Here is a 21,639-nt window from a genome sequence, read left to right on the forward strand (position 1 = left end):
TTCTCCATTTTGCTTACTAATCTATTAAAAATTGTAGAAGAATCTTTGCTGCATGAGAGATTAAAAATATTGTTCTGCGATGTTGACATCTCACTGTCCACACTTTTTGGGAAGCAAATTGTGATAATTTTGAGGAAATCATCCAGCCATTCACATTTGTCATAGATCTAACTATTGCATAAATTTGTCACTTCCTGTAACCCTTTTCCTTCACACATTTAAACAACTTCACTGGCAGCTCTCATTGACTCCAACAGCTTTTCCACTTTTCATATCCTTCATTTCCTGTCTATCTTCTGAGTTTAGTATCGGGGCTCCTGTTTCCTCATCCTCCAGTTTGTTCCAGTCTTTAGTTGAGGTATCCCTAGGCTTTCTGACCAACTGATAAGTTTCTCCATATAGTCTCTCTATTTATTAAGCTCCTCATTTTTTTCATATAGAACTTTACCATCTCCATCTTCTTTCTTACTTGTTCTGTCTTACTACTTATCCAATGTGGCCTTTCTTACTCTCTTATACATCATTTCATACAAATGTTTCCTTTCTATGTCTATGCCTACCATCTCCCCCTTGCCTTTTGAGTTTCTCTCCTTAGCTCATTGTTATGTTTCCTGCAGAGCCATTTACTCTTCATCATTCATTTTTTTATATTTTCTCTTGCCCATTTTTTTAATAATCTCTCGTCACCCAAGGTTTCTTTATTCTTTTTCCTCTTATAAATCCAGATGCTCAGCTTTCCTTCATTACCTGTGCTAACTCTCTCCCAGCATATCCTTCCCAACTGATGCTGTTTTGTCCAAATCCCATTCGTTTACTTTCTTTGTTCCTTTAATTTTCTTCAATATCACTTTCACTTCTGCTGTAAGAAGAATATGGTCACTGTTTAAATTAGCATTTTGTAACTCATGTGCCTTTTTTATTGCATTCTTGAATCTTTCTTATACCATTGCATAATGGATCTGATATCTTTTCCATCCCTTGCCATCTTCCATGGGTACAGTCTTCTTTTGTGATTCTTAAACCAGGTATTTGATATACACAGATATTTTCCCTATGAAACTAATTAAGCCTACTCCTCTTTCATTGTGCTTCCCCATACCATATTCCCCAATCACTTGATCCTCCTTTCCTTCACCCACAATGTCGTTCCAATCTCCCATTAGTGTTTTACAGCAATCTTTTCCATCCTCTTCCGTAATCTGCCTTATTTTTTCATATATATGTTCAGCTGTTTCATCTTCATATTTATTTGTAGGCATGTAAACTTGAATTAATAACAAGTGTTTTGGGTTCATTCCTATCCCCATAATTATTGTTCTATCATCTATGAAAATTGTTCTTTTTACTCTGCTTACCAGGTCTCTGTTCAAAACTATTCCTAGTCCAATTCTACTACTTTAATTTTCTGAATAGTAATACTGTCATTATTAATGTCACCTTTTCCTCCCCATCACACTTCACATAATCCGATTATATCCATTCTATCTTATGTATCTTAATGTTATTTTCTAACTTATCTGATTGTAAAAGTGTTCTCACTTTTCAACTGCCTATCTATATCTTCTTATCATATGCCTTATCTGATTGTTGGCAAACTCAAGGCACATCAGTTCGAAACAGACTATCTCATTTTTTTTTTTATTTAATTTAAATATATTGATTTATTAATAATTATAACCTATGATTGTAAAAAAAATTACAATAAATAATAATTAAATAATAACAATAAAAAAAAAGGAAAAAAATGTTAGAAGTTATTAATGAAATAAAATTTTATGTACTTTTCATTTAAAAAAAGCATGTATATGTAATTTAATAGGCATACATGTAAGTCATGTGGTATCCACATCAGATTTGGTGAAACATCTGATTTTTGTTTTCATTTTGTTGATTGTTACATCGTAATAATTTAAAAATCATAGTATTAGATAGTTGTAAGACATACATTTATTTAAAGAATAATAAAGGGACTTTTACTCTCTCCTAATATTTCAGGTAAGATTGTTGAATTAATAATTGTATAAATATTTGATGTTAATAACTAATATTTTAGCAATTGTGTAACTGTCCACTTTATTAAAGAATTGGAGGATTGTATCTCACTTCAAATGAAATAATTTTAAATGAAGTGCACCAAAAATGTGTATATGCAATTTAAGAGGCGTACAAGGAAGTTATGTGGTGACCACATATGATTTTTATTGTTGCTATTAATATAGAAAATATTATGTATAAATACAAATTTTTTCTGCAAATGCTAATATTTTTAATAATGAATTTACAATTACTGAACTCGTTAAATAGTATATTTACTATGTACGACAGTTAATAGTAACTTATAATAGTAGTGTAGTTGGGATTTATTCTTTTAATTACCTATTTAATAATTCAATCAATGGCTCCAAAATAATAATAATAAGTAAAAGTAATGTAGGTAAGTAATGGAACATATTTTCTGATAGCATTATATACAGTAATATCTTTGGCACAATGGTAATATTCTATTGTACTTATGTTATTTGCAGGAGTATGTCAAATGATGAACCACGTCGTAAAAATGTCCTTCAGTTGTGTCAGTCAAACTATGAACGAGCTGCTCGTCTTTTACTTGCTCTTGAACACCCATCTGAATATCTTCGTGTTCAGCTTGAGAGAGTTGCTGTTTTAGAGTTCCAAGCTGAGAGTATATATTTTTTTTATTATATATAATTAATGAAGTTGTATAATCTAAAAGGATATTTATTTTCTTTAGGATATTTGGTGCATGTTTGTTTAATTTAGATTCCCAGGTAGTTGACTTGATTTCTAGTAGGCGGTGGGTTGTTTATGAAATTATACTGCACATATACAGCTTTTTTTCCCATAGGAGGAGGAAAAAGCTCTACCAGCTGCTGCCAGGCCTGCTCTTATGGCCGTGCGGGGCTCTCCCTTGCTAAAAAACCAACCTGCCCCTCTAGTCATGCAGGGGCTGGACCTACATACGGTATGTGCTCAACCCCTATGCAATCACCTGGGCACTTATGGCCAAATTAGGATAGCCCAAGCAGCGTTCCTGAGGGACCATTGATGGACAGCAACTCCAAAGAGTTCCTGTTGTCCACCCCTTCAAGGCTGGCCACCAATGCTACCCAGTATTGGTTCCTCTGCCTCAGGTATGCTACCTTCTCCCATCTTGCCTATTTCTTTCCTCAACTGCCTTAACTTTTATTATGGCAGTCACCACTACCGTTATTCTCGTCCAAGCTTCCCTGTCTTTTTACATCATATCTATCACATTGTCCACATTTGAACCATGATCCATCATATTATCCCTCAAATCTCTCCATTTTGGGCCTGAAAATACTGTATGATCAGCAGTATCCTGCTCCCCATAGTAGTAGCGGGTTCTAGCAGTACTCCTATTCATCCGATATAGGTAGTCCTGGAGGCACCCATGTCTAGAGAGGAACTGGGATGAGTTCATAGGTGATGTCACCATGCCTCTTCTCACCCAGCTTCTTATGTCCCTAATAGGTTTATGGGTCCACCTCTCTGTCTTTGTCATATTCCAACTTTCACCCCAGGCACTGTACATTTTTATGACAGCTGCTTCCTTTTCACCCCCCCATTGCTATTGAGCATCTTATTTTTGCCTGTAAATCAATAGAAGGTATTGCTGCTATTACTGATGCCGTCTCTGCTCCTATTGTCCAGTACTCAGAAATCACTCTAGATTGCTGTTGGCTTATCAGCCTCTTCCTGTCGCAAGCCTTAACCAATGTGCTCACCCAGACTGACACCCTGTAGAGCAATACTGATGAGTATATGCTAGTCAGTAGCCTCCTCTTAGCCATCCTGGGTCGCCCCTATTGCTCACCAGTCTTACCAGCATTTGGACCACTCTGTCTCCCTTTCTTGTTGCTTCTTCTTCATGAATGGAGAAGGATCTATGTCTCTCCATCCAAATCCCCAGATATCTCGCTGCCAGACTAAGGTAGACAAACGTTTTGCCCACCTGGAACCTAAGTGGCTTCAACCTCTGACGCCCAGTCATGGGTACCACTGTTACTTTCTCTTCTGCTAGCCTCAACCTGTTTGCAGTAAGCAATCTCCTCACCAGATTTACTGCCTCCTCTCCTGTAGCCATCAGCTCCTCTACCATCCTGGCTACTAACACCCAAAGCTAGATCATCCACGAAGGCTAGTGGTGTGACCCCCTCTGGATAATCCTGTCTTAATATACCATAAAATGCAATATTCCACATTGTTGGCCCTAGAACTGATCCCTGAGAACACCTGTTTCTACTGCAAACCTTATATCACCATTTTCAGATGTCTCAGTCACATATCTTTTATTCAGTATTCTTGGATTGTTGTTCTTATATATGCTGGAATTTTCCTGTTTTGGAGCTCGCTAAAGATTACTTCCCAGTAAATTTAATGAAATTTACTGGGAACATTAGTATTTCATTAAAAGCATTAAGAATATCAAGGAACATTTATATGTTACACCTATCCTCATTCTCCACATTCCCTCAACCACTGACTGACCAAACTCACACAACTGTTGCAATTACTATTGCACTCGTAAATTCTCTCCTGAGTGTTTATAGAAGGTGGAGCTCCGGAGACCTCATCCTTGATGAACCCTGTCCGACAGCCCACCTGATATACCACTTTGGCCAGGATGTTTGGGTCGACTATCTCATGAACTGCAAGTTCAGCACCAATCACTGCTTTGAACTGCTCAACTCTGTTTTGATCAAATTGATTCTCTTACAGGGGTGACTCAACCTCAAAACTGATCAATCGATGGTCACTGAGAGTCTCTTCCCCCAACCCAGTTCACCAGATGCTGTATGGCCCTCGCATTCACAAACATCAGATTAGGGGCCGAAACTTCCCTTCTACCCATCAGATTAGGGGCCGAAACTCCCCTTCCACCCAACTCAAAAGTCAGTTCTCTTTACACAATGAAGGTCCATCATCACACCTCTCCTGTCTTCTACCTGACTTCCCCAATTCCTGACCTTAGAATTAAAGTTCCCTCCGACTTTAACATCTTTATTCCTGCACCTTCCTATGTCTACAATCAATTCATCCACTTTCTCCTCAGATTCCGTTATTTCAATGTTGGGGAACAGGTATATACTATATATCACCAACTCCTCCAGCTTAACCCACACATAGCACTGTCCTACGCCTGTGCCATGCACCACCAAGGCCACTGTGATGACCAACACCACTGCGTTGACTGCCACCGCCCATTTAGTATCTGCGACTGTCCTGCGATCAGGTTCACTGACTATAGTAATATCAACTTCTCACTGCGATGCCACTTCCCAGCTTGGCTCTGCTGCTCCAGTTTACATTGATCTGCAAGAAATGCATTATCGTGTTGCTCTTTCATCCCAGCAGTCGTCACTACCTCAGACGCGTGACCTCTCTTTTCCTTCAGCATTCCCTACATGCTGATGACACTCTTCTTGTGGCCCTCACCATTACACCGAAAGTAGAGCCTTGAACGATCCAAGCCCTTCGCCGCCACATGGCCACTTTCTCTGGATCTGTAACATCACTTTTCTTCCTCCCTCTGTGATATACGGCAGTGTATCCATCCAATTGGAATCCTCTTGATTGCTTCCAATTTTTGAGCTGCAAAACCTGGAATCATGACTGTGGCATTCCGTGCACCTCTGTATTCAGGCCCTAGTGAAGTTACTTCCAACTCCACTCCACTGCAGCCTGCATATGCTGCTACTGATTTGGCCACCTCTTCTTTAGCTACATCATGCTACAAATCTTTTATGTAAAAATAAACCAGGCACATCTGCCGCCCAGCCTCTCTTACTGCAACTCCTTCAACTCTCTGACTGATAGTTTGTTTTAGTTCCTCGGCCTGCAATGCTTGTATTCTTATTTGGGCTTCCTCATTTGCTCCCTTTCTTACTGACAGTACTTCAGCCACTCCTTTATTAACTTTCGCTTTGACTGATTTAAACAAGTCATCGAAGGAATGATGCTCCTTAGCCTTTACGGCCATGGTGTGTGTTGGGTTCTCTTGTCTCATCACCTTTCAATTACTCACGAATTCATCCAAATAAAGAAGCCTTTCCTTCCCCACCCATTTGCTATCAATCTCAAGTAACCGCTTTAGGTTGGGGTCTCTCCGCTGGTGCCACATAGGGTGCTACAACCCCCATTTCACTCAATTTCATAACACGTTTATAGCTATTGTTTATCATTCCCTCAGTGTCTTCAGAATCCACTACTATTGTATAAGTAGTGCCCCCTACATTGATATCTTCCTCTCAGAATACATTTCTTGCACCATGACTATCTACTACTAGTTGTCCGCTCCTGAGTTTCTTTGCCTCAGCTAACCTTCTGACACTCGGAACCATCCAGTATGCCTTACTCTGAGAGCCTTGTGCCACAGCACTCAGATCAAGTACATGTATAACTTCCCATCCTTCTTTTCAAGGGAAAGGGTTGTCCACTACTTGGACCATCTTGAAGATGTCCTTGGCTCAATGCTCACAAGGACCTCTTCACATACATCCTTGTTCAATTTCTTTTTTATATCCTCTGATCCTACCCTTCTTGGGGTTTGGGTAGCCACATCCACGTCTGTCTTGTTTCCACCACCACATGCACTGCAGATCCTTTGACTTCCCTGGCAGCTCCCTGTCAAGCAATTCCATTTTGTGCTTGGCCATCTTATTCACTAATTTTGCCATTTCTTGCTGAGCTGCTTTAGTTCTCTTTTTGTGTTTTTGTCCACAGCTTTCCTAAACACTTCGCTCATGCATTTGAGCTGATCTAGAAGGGTCAACAATTCTTCCTCCTGATCCCTCTCTTTGTCACTCGTCTTCCTCTTTCTTTTTTCTCCTTTCCCAGTAGATGCTTCTCGCACTTTTACTTCCACCAACTCAACAACTGCGTGTTTGCTAGTCCCGGCTATTCCAGGAGTCAATTCCTCCTTAACTGCCCTCGCAGGTGATCTCTAGTGCCTGCGAGGTCCTGAATGGGTTTTCACGCTTCATTTCTTCTTCAACTTGCAGGGTTGACCCTGTATCTAAATAAAACTAATCACACCCTATACATAACAAATATGACAAAATCAGAATAAAATTAATTTAATATATATAAATTCAAAATACTTACATTTAATCCCAATAACAGTAGCTTTAAAATCAAAGCTATAATAGTCTCTGTTATCAAGTTAAGATAACCACCTTCCTTTATCAGCAGTTAAAGTTAAAATAAAATTAAAAGTAAATAATATTTATAACAATGCTATCTACCCAAGGTAGCAAAATCCTCTCAATAATAATATTCAAATGTCCACTGATAAAGAATAAGAGCACACAAATATAGTCCTTATTGCCATGTGCAAGTAAATTAAAATATATAAAAACCTGATGAAAAAGGTATCGTACAATCCAAACTCTTAATTACTTAAAAACAGATCCAAAAACAACTCGCCAACAATTGACAACTGACAAATCAAATTAAAAAACTGTAAATCTGGACCAAATCACAAAATATGCAGAGCGAAGGAATAGAACGTCCTCACACTACAAACTCTCTAACTCAGCTTACATATGTAGCTTATCTCATTCTAAGTTTACCAGGTTAGGATGTGTGTTTAATTAGAATCCAACAATTGAAAATGGTAGCCAGGAAATATAACCAACCAAATAACTGAGTGCAATAAAATTTAACTGTCTTGTTTACACTATGATAATTAATATTTTAAATGATTTACTCTTATTGGTTCTTTATTTTAGTGAAAAATCATATTATGCCCTTGTTTTTCCCACTAAACCTTTGTTATTTTGCCCACTTTTTTCTTTTTTTTTTACATGGTTTTGATCTACGCATTGAAGTATGACAAAAGATAATTTAAGGATTAATATGTACTTTTCTTATCATGCAGTGTAAAAAAAAATGTTAAAGTTTACTATCATTTATTATATTTAAATTATATATTTATATTATTTTATTATAATTAAAAGTTTGCTATTTCAATTATTTTACTATCATTTACACGTTTCACAGTATATCTGAAAAGTCCTCAAACTAAATAAAACAAAAATACAGATTTAAAGATAAATGAATTTACTCACATATAAGCCCTCTACATAGAACCTTTCTTTAGTTATACATTTGTTGCAGTGCCAGCAGAGTCTGTCAAACGCTTTGGTAATCACTTTGTGGGATTGCCTTCAACTGCTCGGTGCAAGCTTGTTGGATGGCTGGAATGACATTGAAAAAGCAGCCTTACCTTGAGTTTTGGGAATAGGAAATAGTCTGCTGGAGCCAAGTAGGGTGAATAGGATGGATGGGATCAGATGGTGATTTGATTTGCGGCATAATATGATAAAACTGTTGCCATATGTGCCAAGGCATTGTCATGTAAGAGAGTCCAACTGCCTGGATCCTGATACTCAAGCCAAATGCGAAGCATCAGGTGTTTCATTACTTCAAAATAAAATTTAGAATTCATGGTTTGACCAGTTGGGACAAATTCATGATGCATCAGGCCATTTGAACCGAAGAATGGATTCAACATCGTTTTCACTGTTAATTTTTGCTGTCTGACTTTCACTGGTCTTTGTACTCCAGGACTCAACCAAGCAGTGGATTAACGTTTCATTTGCAGATTGTATACGAAGCACCAGCTTTCATCCCGGTACAGCTGGTTGTAAAATATTTGGGTAGCTATTGGCAGTTTCAAAAAAGTTTTGAGCACAAGAAAGACACACCTGTTCTTGTTTTTCAGTCAAGAAGTTTGGAATGAAACGACAGCACACCTTTCAGCGGTTCATTTTTTCTGTTAGAATTGTACATACTGCATCTTTACTGATGTGTAGTTCTTCTGCTATGCCCTGAAGGGTAAGATGAGGTATACCTTTTGCAATGTTTTGTGAATAGCTGTTGATGACCTCCCGCTTCGTTCATCATCATTCAACAACTCTTGACCATCTTTGTGTATGTTGTAGTACGAGATGTAGCTTCATCACCAAATGCTTGATGTATTACAGATTAAGTTTCAACGAAAGATTTTTGAAGTTGAACGCAAAATTTTATCGAGCTTTGATCTACGTTACGAGCTTGCACACAGTCAACGTGAATACAACGTACACAGCCAAATATAATTTGAGAGTGGAGTGACGAAATGTGATGAAATTTTGTCCACACACTCATCAGACATCGTACTACATATTTCCTTAGTTGTCCGAGAAATGACGCTATTTTTATCAACTACAGAAATTTAGTTTGGGAATTTTTCAGGCCTACTGTATATGTACAAGCCATTTTGCACTAATAAATATCACTTACAATATCTAATTGTCATATCAATAATATTGTAAAACACTAGTAAGTATGAATTACTTGCTAGTGTTTATTTGAATAATAATAAAATGTAGATTGTTTACTCACATAAAAAATTACTAAAGTTAGTTTATAGTAAACAACTCTGTTATTTCTTATTTATGGACGGTCATGTCCACATACACAAACAGTTGAAAATAAAAATATAACTGAAAATTACAGGAAAATAGTAGTCAAATTATGAAAATGATAAATAACACAGAAATAATAAAAGTAACACATATGTAACTTAAGGAACAATAAAAACAAACGTATGGTAACAGCTGTTCAGAAGGATATGAAACAAGACATATAGAATAGAGAACTGATTTGCTACTAGCGCTTCACTGTTAAATTAGAGTAAAAATTGAACTAGATTTCACACATTGTAGTAACTCATCAAAAAATAGAATAAAACTGGTCAATTTTGCACTTTTCAGCATAAAAATGAATGAGTTATTTCATCAATGGCAGTTTTTATCGAGGTGGTTAATGATGAGTTATCGTTATCTCCTCAAAAGCCAGTAAGGGGTTAATTTAAACATTCATTAAGTTTTTATAGACAATTTCAGTATAGAAAATTTATCCCAACTATTCATTTGATTTTTCTTTTCTTCTTTCACATAATGTTTTTATTTTCTATTCCTAATGTGTGTGTTGCAGTCTGTTCAACCAAAGTAACTCTATTGCCCATTGAGGTGAGGATGATTTGCTTTACAAAAATGAGATGTAATCTTGTACAAACAAGAAAGATAAACCGTATAGTGAGGTCCAGTGAACTGGAACTTAGAGGCACTTTTCATAATTATAAGTGCCTTTGGTAATAATAGGTACTGGACCTCGCTTCTAGCACATGATAGATACACCACAATTGTATCTTCAAAAGGCAATTAGTTAAACATCTGGTGAACTGAAGTAAAGATTTTTTCAATCTTTCTGATTTATTTCATTTCATAATTTGACAGAGAACTTTTCAAAAAGATTTTCCTATTCTCTTATCCTGTTTTACTTTCTTTTCTGTTATAATACTTTGCTGTGTTATCCATTCTTGTTTTATAATTATAAATATAGAGTTGGTTTAGTGATAAACTCTCATCGCAAATCAGCTGATTTTGAAATTTAGAGTTCTAAGGTTCAAATCCTAGTAAAGGCAGTTACTTTTATACAGATTTGAATACTAGATCGTGGATGCCGGTGTTCTTTAGTGATTGGGTTCCAATTAACTACACATTTCCAGAATGGTCGACCTGAGACTGTACTAGACTACACTTCATTTACATTCATACATATACTCCTCTGAAGTAATACCTTACAGTGGTTCTGGAGGCTAAAGGAAAAAAGAAAGTACCTCTGGAATAAACCAATGACAAGCATAAAATTTTATACAGGAAATTGGAAAATAGAACTGTGAAACATTTCATTTACTGTTTGGTTTCAGTTACATTAAAGATTCAAAAAGTAGTATACATAGTTGTTTTAAGGATAAAAAAATTTAGTGAATGCATGATTCAGTACCCTCTGTAATTACTGTTTAATTCCTCTCTTAAATCTTTATGCACAATACTGCAGTTATTTCAAAGCAATGTATAGTCAAAAACTTTTAATTGAAATCTTGGTGAAGCTTGACAAAAGTTTCATTACAAACATGCATTTTTGAGAAACCTAACCTGCCTGAAAGATTATTAATTTGAACTCCCAAGTATGTATGTGGTATCTCAAAAAGTGATGCAACACTTGGTATGAAAAGACCATGATGGACATGGTCTGATAATCTACTTCGTTCAGCAAGCAGGAATATCTACAGTAATACATTTAGTTTTGTATGGATTATTTACAAATAACAAGCTTTGGAGTCATTTGAAGAGTAATTATAATTGCTGGTTTTAGAGAAATAAAAATGTCTTTTTGGTTAAATAACATGTGAAATATGAAAACTTAATTAGATTATTTAAATCCAGCTCTTGAGAATTTGTTTGGGAATTATTTATTTATATGTAAAAATGTTATATTTATATGTCAGATTGATGTTATTGTGATTCTTCTGCACAGGTTGTACAAGTGTTCATGGTAAAGTGAAGGCTTTTCAGGCTGGTTTGGATATATTGATTCAGTGTCGGTCAATGTTAATTATAATGAATGCGTCAAGTTCCAATTCAAAATCAGGTGCTTTTTATGATTTATAAATTTAGCTTTAAAGCATTAGGTCTTTAGGTAGAATGAATGCATAAAAATAAACCCATGTGCTGGTTATTTTTGTGATGTAATAATTTCTTGGATTTCCACACTCTAATGGCATATTTTTTTGTGTTAATGTTAATTAGAGAAGCAGATCTATAACATTATGTTGGACGCACACCACACACTTATAATAATAAAAAAAGATAAAATCTTGTCAAGTTTTTGTTCATTTTTAATAAATTTCTGTATCCACACATCACTTAAAATTCTATTGATGTTTTGTTTTGTTTTGTTTATAGTAATATTCTATTAGTGGTGTGTTTGGTGAGATATTTCCATTATGGAATAATTTATAGTTTTATTTTGTCAGAATTTCTTTACAAAAAAAAAAGTTTGAATATTTTTATGATAATGCAGTTTGCTGTATTAACAAAAAATAAAACCATCATTCCTGCTGTTTGCAACTAATGGCTGATATAAAATCTCTCTACCCATTTTAAGGCAATACAATTACAACATTTTAAACCAAAGTAAATTAATTTATTAAATTACTTAAAATAAAAAAAGTTTTGTGGGAGATTCAGACTAGTACATAAAATGTACATGAACATAAATTCGCTAGGCAAGAGCTAACAGAATTTATTCAGTTTTGTTTAAAATAAAGTAGTTCATATTAAATCAAATTGCATAAGAATATTTTTAAATTGTTTCTTTCGTCCTCATTTTGATCATAATATCTTAAGTGAATATAATTTTTTTTTTCTGTATACAAGTAAGCTTGTGTATGATTTTAATATATTACACACATCCATGCTTTACATCATTAAAATCTATTTTCTAAATCTCTGAAATTTGAGATTATTATTCTCCTTTTTCCTTGGATTAAACCAATTTTATACTTACAATTTAACTCTGTAATTGCTTAACTCCAGTATACTTGTTTTTAGACAACTATGGTTACAGGCTCATTTGACTGCATTTTTCATTACACAATAAGTGTAAATGGCATAATTACTCAATACATATAATAGTAATTTGAATATTCACATAATACAAGTGTTGCCAGTTGTATTTCATAATTTTGATGTGATATAATTTGAATAATGTTATCTCTTGTTTTGTGAAATCAAATGAGTTCGTAGTGGTTTTTCACTAACTGTTCAATCTCTGTAAACAGTAAACATGATATTATGTACTAGATTGCATGATAATGTTATAAATATTGAGTCGTGTTTATTATATTATGATACAGAGTAGAAGATAGCGAAATCCTATTTTTTATGTTTGTAATATTTCTAGTGATTTGGAAAGTAAATATATTGTTCAGTAGCCACTAGTAAAATAATGAAAAGAAAGTAAACCAAACAAAACTGGAAAAACATAAAAAAATATTTCTAAAACATATTGGAACTTTAAAATTAGTAATAAAAGATTAAAGTTTTGTATATGTTTAAATTAACATTAAACAAATAATAAGCCAGCTTTAGAGGACCATAAAAGTTAATTCAATAGTTACAAGGGTTAAGTAACTTAGAATGCTCTTTTTCCATTTTTTTATTCTATTTGAGTTTATTTATTTTCAGATAGTAAAAGAGAAAATTCCAGTAAGGATGTAGAAAATAAGGAGTCTGGCTGTGAGGATGGTAGTGATGATGATAAAGCGTCTAATAATAGTAATGAAAGAAATAATCGCAATGTTGAGGAAAAAGAGAAGGAAGAAGAAATAGTTGTACTTAATATTATGGAACAAAGATTACAATACATATTAAAAACTTTAACCAAATTGTCTATAACACACCCACAATCAAGGTATTTATTATTTATTACATAAAAATTAAAAAGCATTATTTTTATTGTTGCACTAATTATTAATGTTTTGTTATCTTTATTACTGTACTTGTTAAGATGTTTTTAAATAATAGCAATTTAAATTATTTTTCCTATTATAAATTTTTCATAACTTCACTTATTTAGCTAGAAAGCTTGATTCCATTATAAAATACAAGTGAGTATTTTATAATTTCTAGTATTTTAGTATTTCTCATTCTCTCATGAGATAATTATACATGTGATATGGGTAAATTATTAATGAAATTAAATTTACTGTTTTTTTTTTTAAGATTTCCTTTGAGTATACACTGCTTTTACAGATACACTATTACTTCATTGAATATTGATGTAAAAAAAAAGTAAGGTTTTTGGCTGTAGAATTCACATGTTAATGGAAACTAATGGGAATGTTTGTTGTTACTCATTTTCCATGTTTATTATTTCAATTTAGAATTTCGTTAATAAAATATATTTTAAAAATTGATATTGGTAGGGATGCTTAACATATAGGATTTTTTATTCATAGTAAAGGTGCTTATGTACACCAAATGTTGGCAGTTTTTTTTGCAGTATGGAAAATACTTTTACTATTACATTATTTCATGATTAACTTGTAAACTACATTTGCAGATTATAATTATTACTACTAGTAATGATAATAATAATAATAATAATAATAATATTATTATTATTATTAATGATGATAATCATCATCATTATCAGAGGATGAGATGAGTGTTTTTTAGCATGTGTGGAAAATACCATGCCTGACCAGGATTCGAACCCAGGATCTCCAGGTGAAAGGCCGAGACGCTACCACTCATGCCACAGAGGCCCCCGGCGGGTTGGCAGTACAAACTCATCTTAGAAACTAAGTTTTTACTTCACACTTGTGTATATACATTTAATGTCTAGAAAAAGAATACAGTGCTTGATACTGCATAGCCAAGTTTTGAAAATCTGAAAAATGTATTATTGCTTAAATGTCATAGTTGGTTACACCTTGAAGTGAATGACATTAGGAAGGTATGGAAATTGGTAGACTACAGCAGTCTTGGCAAGTAGGTCAATTGTGATCCCCCACAGCTGTGCCAACCTTAGAAAGTGAAATTACTCAATGGTTTTCTTTCTAAACAGATATCTTTTTAAAAAGTTTTTTGTTCTGTATATAATCTGACATTGTGTCTGTTGACTGTACTTTTAATACATATACTATTTTCTATATTCATTTATAATCTTTAATTTTCAACTTTTTAAATTTATTTCCTATCTTTTCAAATATAATTTGAAATAATGACAATAAATATTTTTCTAAAATAGAATATCCAGTAATATTACATATTTATTATTATTTCAGGTTATCAGAATTATCACAGTTATATAAAGAAGCATATTCTGTTTTATTAAAGAGAGATGAGGCTTGTGGACATAATACAAAAGGAGTTATATCACATTTAATTACTGTTATTGATAAACTGAAGTCTACATAATGTTTACTTTGTGTTTATAGATAGATAAGATTATTTTAATTATGAAGTTATCGTTTGATGTTAAATTTGCCTATTTTTTTATTAATTTTATTCTGATATATATACTTTATATACTTTAAGACTTTATTTGTATGTTTTATTTATTTAGTATATGTGTATTTATATAAATAATAAAAAATATATAACACTTTCAATAAATACATTTTTATATAATTAAGATGTATCTTAAATTGTTTAACTTATGTTTTATTTTGTATAACCATAAATAGAGCATTCCCACAAGGATTCTTTGTGGCCCTTTTTTATCTGATAAGTGAGCACTTGCAATTAACATTAAGCAGTACTTATTAATTAATTGGTTAATGGGTTTATTTTACAGTGAAGAATTACAGTTACATACATAAAAATAAATAATTATTATTTAATTGACCAAATTATTGTATATTTTCTATCATTGGCAGCTCAGTTAGTAAGATTATTATTTTAAAGTATTATTTAAAACTTCAATTTTTCTCTTATATCTGTTATTTCAACAGGGTTATCTTCTTTAATAATTTATTATTTGCAATATAATGGCTTTGATTTAGTTCAATGTGTAAAAAAAATAAATGAAAAATAAAGTAACTTTTCTTCAGCTACAAGAGGAATTTACTTTGATCTATTTTTTTTTAGATATACAGTATCTTTCATAAGTTTAAGGACAAGTTAAAAATAACCGAAAAATCAGTATTTCATGACAAAATCTTTATTTTATACAAGTAAAAATAAAAAATAAAAATAACAGAGATAATGCTACATTATTTTTTAAATGTTTAGAATTTTGTATGACCTCCATACGATTTTAGGCATGCTGCTACTCTATCAGGCATTGATTCAATCAATTCCAGACATTTTTCTTTCATCACCTGTTGCCACAGACTTGCGATTTGAAGTCGTAACTCAGCCTTATTTTTAGGCTTTCTTTTAGCAAGTTGCAGTGACATCCAATTCCATAAATTCTCAATTGGATTTAGGTCAGGACTACGAGCAGGCCAGTCCAAAAGTTCCACATCATTTGCATCAAACCATCCCTTGGTAACTCGTGATTTATGACATGGTGCCTTGTCTTACTGGAAGATGAAATTCTCAACATAACAGGTTATGGACACTAGGAAGCATGAATTCTTCCATTGTTTTTATGTACTGTATGCTGTTCATTGTCCCATTCATTATTTTAAGATGTCCAGCGCCCTCTGAAATTATGCAACCCCACACCAAGACAGCATCTCCACTTGCACAGCAGGAATGATGCAGGCTGGTAGAAACTTTTCAGTTTTTGTTTGCCTGATCCTAATTTTTCTGTTTGAATACAACTGGAATCTGCTTTCATCAGAAAAGACAACCGTTCGCCAAGCTTCTTTCAACCAGTTCTTCGTTTGCTTGCAAAACTGAAACGTTTTGACTTGTGGACAGCGCTTAAAAGAGGCTTTGCTAATGCGAAATGTGATTCCATTCCAGATTCTTTTAAACGTTTAGAAAGAGTGGCAATACTAACCTTAATTCCATGATTTTGTGCTACTTCTGTCGCTATATCAGGCAAAGTAGCAGACCAATTAAGTTTTGATACCTTTATAATTGCTCTGTCTTGTCTCATTGACATTTTTCATGGTCGACCAGATTGTGGAAGATCAACGACAGTTTGTTGATCACGATAATTTTTAACAACTTTTTGTACACATGTTTTTGATATTTTTAATTGTTCAGCAATGTCTCTGTATGTTTTATTTGCTTTCCAGAGACTGATTACCTGCCATTTTATTTCTACACTAACACTTTTCTTACCCATTGTTAATAAAAAGACTTTTCACCAACCTAACCTCAAAGAAACAAATGCTAATTCATCACAGTTTTGGTGGGAAACAGCTGATAATAGTGCCAACTTGACATTTTTAATTACTGTTGGTATGCCTGATACTCTAAGTTAGTGTACCTGACACTTTAAAGTGATTTGTACATTTTTGAACATTACTCTCTTAAAAATAAAAATTTAATTTAATTTTTAAAAAAAAGCCCTTTTAACTCAAAAAAATAAATTTTTTAGAATTTTTTTTATTACTCTATTGAAAAACTCTAAAACACATCTTTAAAATGAAAATCACACTCATTAGCCTAGGTTACATATTTTATGAGAAATAGTAATTTCTTTTATAAAAAAACGTGCTAATTTTAGCTCATTTAAAATATTTAGATGACTATAAAATTTGAAGTATCTAACTTAGAACCTTGCGGTTTTCACCAAAAGATGTATTTTTTAAAGCTGTTTCTCACAGAGATATAAGATTTGTATGTAGTTCACAAGTTTAAAGACAAACTGACATAAACAGTTTTTCTAAGGTATCCTTAAACTTATGAAAGATACTATGTATATGATAAATTTTCAAAATAGTTTACTCAAGTACATTAGGCACTTTACTTAAAGATTGTAGAATGTTTTTAAACTACGCTGGTTCAGTTATATCGTCAATACAAAAGTATGTATATATAGTTGTAAAATATCAGAAGTTTAGACTATAATTGTTGTTTCCCATTGCAGTGAATCTCATTCTATTGGCTTTGTTTAAAAAAAACTCATTAAGTGCCTTTGTTTTGTTTTAGTTTCAAAGTTTCATTCTTCACTACACATATGCTTTATACCACTACATTTCAGCTGTTCTATGATCATAATTTTTTCCCATCTGAGGTCCACTGTCCAGATTCTTCTCCTTCCCTCACATGAGGTTTGGATTCATTACAGTTGATCTTCAGAGGTGGTTTATTATATTAAATATATTAATTAGTAAAAATATAAAAGGTTTAGTTCCATTAAGTACAGTTATATTTTGCAGGTGTTGTACTTGCTCCAGATTTATTTAAAATTTATAGTTTTTAATATTGATACAGTATAACATTATTATAATATTATTATTATTATTGTTATTATCTTTATTATGTATTTAGAAAAACATCCTTCTAATAAAAAAAAAATATTATCTGTCTGCAATTTCAGTAAATAATATAAAATTTAATAAGAGCTGATGAAAGGCTACATTAAAAAAAATGTAATACATAACAAAAAAAAAAAAATAAATCTAATGTATTAAAGATGAAACTGATTTGTTTTAATTAAAAATCTTGTTTTATATCAGATCTCATGTATGAAATTTTGAAGTACAAAAATCTGAAAAAATATGTGAAGTTTTTGTTTATAGTGTGAATAGCTTATTATTAAAAACAACCAAGTCATCATCATAGTAACTGATTATTGAAGAAGTTACATCATATTGCTGTTCAATAAAGTATAATTTCATACTAATATGATAATAGTTCAGTGTACTTTTAACATGTTAAAAACGTGTGTTTGCATTTGCATTTAAAGAGAATCTATCCTAGAAGATATTAGAAGAGCGATGAAATTTTTTTTTTTACTGCAGCATTAAGTTAGCTGGAAAACGTTTGATGAAGTTAATATTAAAGATATTTTGGTATTGTCACTGAAGAATTGATAGTGAATGTTTGTTAGTTGGACAATAAGCATTATAGAACTCTTACATGAAACAGGAGAGAGACTGTTTACTAAAACCTTGAGTGGTTCACTTCAATATTATTTTTTAACTCGTACTTAAAATAAAGAAAATAATCACAGTGAAAACAGACATATAATTGTTGGCTGCAGTTGTTGATTGCAAAGAAATATTTCTCTAAAATATAGTAAAAACAAAACCCAATTAACTGAATTAATTTTATTTTTAAGCTGAAAGATAACCATTTTGCTTAAAAAAATAAATCCAATTAATTAAAAATATATTTGAAAACTAATCCTAAAAAAAGAATTTTTTTTAAACTTGAAAAAATTGATTAAAAAACATTAAAGATAGATATAAATTTGTTAATTAAGAAGATTTGTATTTTACAGAGTAAAAATCAACTTGCAGATCAGTTCAGTTTTCATTTAGTAATCCATTTTATACTCTCTACTTGTTAATATTTAGAACTATTAATTAATATTATATTAATACGTATACTTACTTATGCAGTTTTATTTAATGTTGTACATACTCTCTCGGTAATTGCTGCTTCATCAGGTTAGAAAATATATATAAAATTATAAAAAAATTCAATTATTTCTTTAATTCAGTTTAAATATTATAATTCTCTTTCTCATCACAGTAGATTCTGTTTTAATCTACTATCAGCGTTACAAACTTTAATTTTAACAATATTTTTGATTATTTTCATAATACTTATCACTGATCAGTGAAAAAGTGTGCATTAGGAAAACTATAAGAAAGTTTAAAAAGTTTGTGAATCTAACATTAAAAGTTATATAGACAAATTTGAAGAATTAGTTTTACAGAGTGCTACTCTAGTCTGGTACTCTATAAGATAAATAATAGTATATTCAAATTAAAAAAATTCATTTCTAATGTTTTAACTTAACACAACTTCCAGAAAATAATACTTATATGCATATCTATCGTTCAGTATTTAGTTAGTTTTTTCTAGGCTTAGTTAGTTATTTTTTATATATTTTTAGTTAAACTATCCCATTTTCTCTACAGTTCACTTTTGTAAATTTTTAATGTTCATTTATTTTTTATAAATTACACTTAGAAGTATTATAACAGTTGCATTGAATTTTTTTTCATAAATGACTAAATAAAATTAAAAAATTGACAGAAAACTTTACTGGTTGTAAATATTTTATTGTATATGTAAAAATGCATATAAGTGTATTTTTTTTATATCATCTTAATTTAGTAAAATTAAAATGATATAAAAATTATATTTCATAAATGTTACTATTTATTTTGTATAATTGTAACATTATTCTTATTTATTTATAATTATTAAAGCGTTACATTTATTTGTGTAATACTTCATTAGTGTACATTGGTTTTACTTTTTAGTATTAGTTTACTTTTTAATGCTCTTTGTATTGAATTTTTGTTGTGATTATATTTAATCTTAATTTTTCCTAAATGCAGTATTATAATTATATTTTATTCATATCCTTGTTTGTACTGTTTTGTTATTCATACTTAAGAATTCAGTCTTATATTTACATTTCTATTTATTTCTGTATTTCTTGCTTTATTTTATAAAATGTTATTAATAAAATAAATTGGTTTCAACCTCTAATTCTGCTAAATTTTGATTTCCTTTTTCTCCAACAAGACTAGCTGTGTTACATTTTTATGATACTTAGTTACAGAAATCGGATAGTGAGTATACTATATGTATGTAAAAAATTAAAAGCTTAAAAATTATAAAATTGGAAGAACTTGAACAAGCTCTCAAACAAAGTTCAAAGATATTACTATAAACATTTTAAATTTTAAGAAAATTACAATAAAGCATCTATATTCAATTATAATATTAATTGTATAATAATATTTTTAAGCATGGTCTGGTAAACAATATTTCTAGATTATTATTCCATAGTAAAGTACATCAGTAAATTTTGATGCATAAGTTTTGTTAACTGTGTCCACGAACTGCTGCCACCAATGTTTGTAAGGTTATCTTTGTGTGGTGTAAAAAAGGTTTTTTTGTTTGTTTTTTTTTTTAATATAACTTCCTTGTTATATATTACTGTGGAAAATATTTTTTTTAATGAAAAAGTGCTGATATTTGGCATACATAATTTAAATTATTCATCGAGTGTAAATGATGTTAAGAGAGATTAGAAAAAAAAAATTTTTGTTATTGATTACTACAGTAATTTATTATTATTTCTATTTAATAAAATTAAGTTATTATTGAAACAGTGCATGTGCTATTTTGGATCTTACATTGTAATATGTATTTGAAGAATGATTAAGAGAGTATAAAAGATTTTGTTGCATTGTGTGTACTGCTTATTATTATAATATTAAAATACCATCTTTTTTATTTATTTCAATGAAACTTCATATAAACATATTTTCAAATCTATTTATCAGTATACTTATTTTTCTGTACACAAAACCTTTTGTTGTAAGAGGTCAATATTTTCAAGCATAATAGATTTATTGACTATTTATAAATTGTTACTCTTACAGTTTTAATCATCTTAGATTTTGATTACAAGGTCTCCTAAGTGTTCAAAAACTGCTGGCACCAACATTTGTAAAGAACTAATATACAAGCATTCTACCATATTGTGAATGAAGGAGGGAGGCTATATATACAGTTAAAAAGTATCTGCTTTTTAAAGTTAATATAAAAATCAGTAATCATTATTCCTTTTCTCATGAATATAGACAACTTTGTTACTGAACTACAACCTTTAAAAATTCGAAACATCATATTATATACGTATATCTTTTTTCTTTTAGTAAAATGGCTCCATTCTATATTATTACAATAAAATATATTCCATTATTATATGTTATATGATACACAATTCAGATCTAATGTTACATACATTTACTAAAGATCTAGTCTAGGTGACAGAGTTATAACATACATTTACTAAAAATCTGGTCTAAGTGACATATAGTTATATTTTAAGGTACTATGTGAGTAGAATTCCATTGTGGTCTTAAGATGAAGTTTACCATGCAACAACTTGTTAGGTGAACATATCCTGCATACAATTGATGATGACTTTTATCTCTTGGTAGTATCAATTTTAATGGCATTATGTATATTTTTACTAAAACAATAAATATAGGGCTTTTGAAGTAAAAATACTTATGCAGTTTTAGATATGAAGCTAGAGTAATCAGGTAAGCAATTATTTTAAATTAACAGTTTTGGTAGCTATTTGTTTTTATTTGTT

General features: G+C 31.4%; 1 protein-coding gene across 2 annotated transcripts in view; it reads left to right on the forward strand.

Moving 5' to 3' along the window:
- The window catches only part of LOC142324956 (erythroid differentiation-related factor 1-like), a 61,563-nt gene extending 41,548 nt beyond the window's left edge, over positions 1-20,015 (forward strand). For both annotated transcript variants that reach the window (XM_075366121.1, XM_075366122.1), the window contains 4 exons: positions 2,526-2,683; positions 11,410-11,523; positions 13,122-13,347; positions 14,726-20,015. In XM_075366121.1, the coding sequence (XP_075222236.1) occupies positions 2,526-2,683; positions 11,410-11,523; positions 13,122-13,347; positions 14,726-14,858 (631 nt within the window). In that variant the 3' untranslated portion in view covers positions 14,859-20,015. The remainder of the gene's footprint in view (positions 1-2,525; positions 2,684-11,409; positions 11,524-13,121; positions 13,348-14,725) is intronic.
- The last annotated feature ends 1,624 nt before the right edge of the window (positions 20,016-21,639 follow it).

Source organism: Lycorma delicatula, chromosome 5, assembly GCF_047948215.1.
Source record: "Lycorma delicatula isolate Av1 chromosome 5, ASM4794821v1, whole genome shotgun sequence".
NCBI classification, from domain to species: Eukaryota; Metazoa; Arthropoda; class Insecta; order Hemiptera; family Fulgoridae; genus Lycorma; species Lycorma delicatula.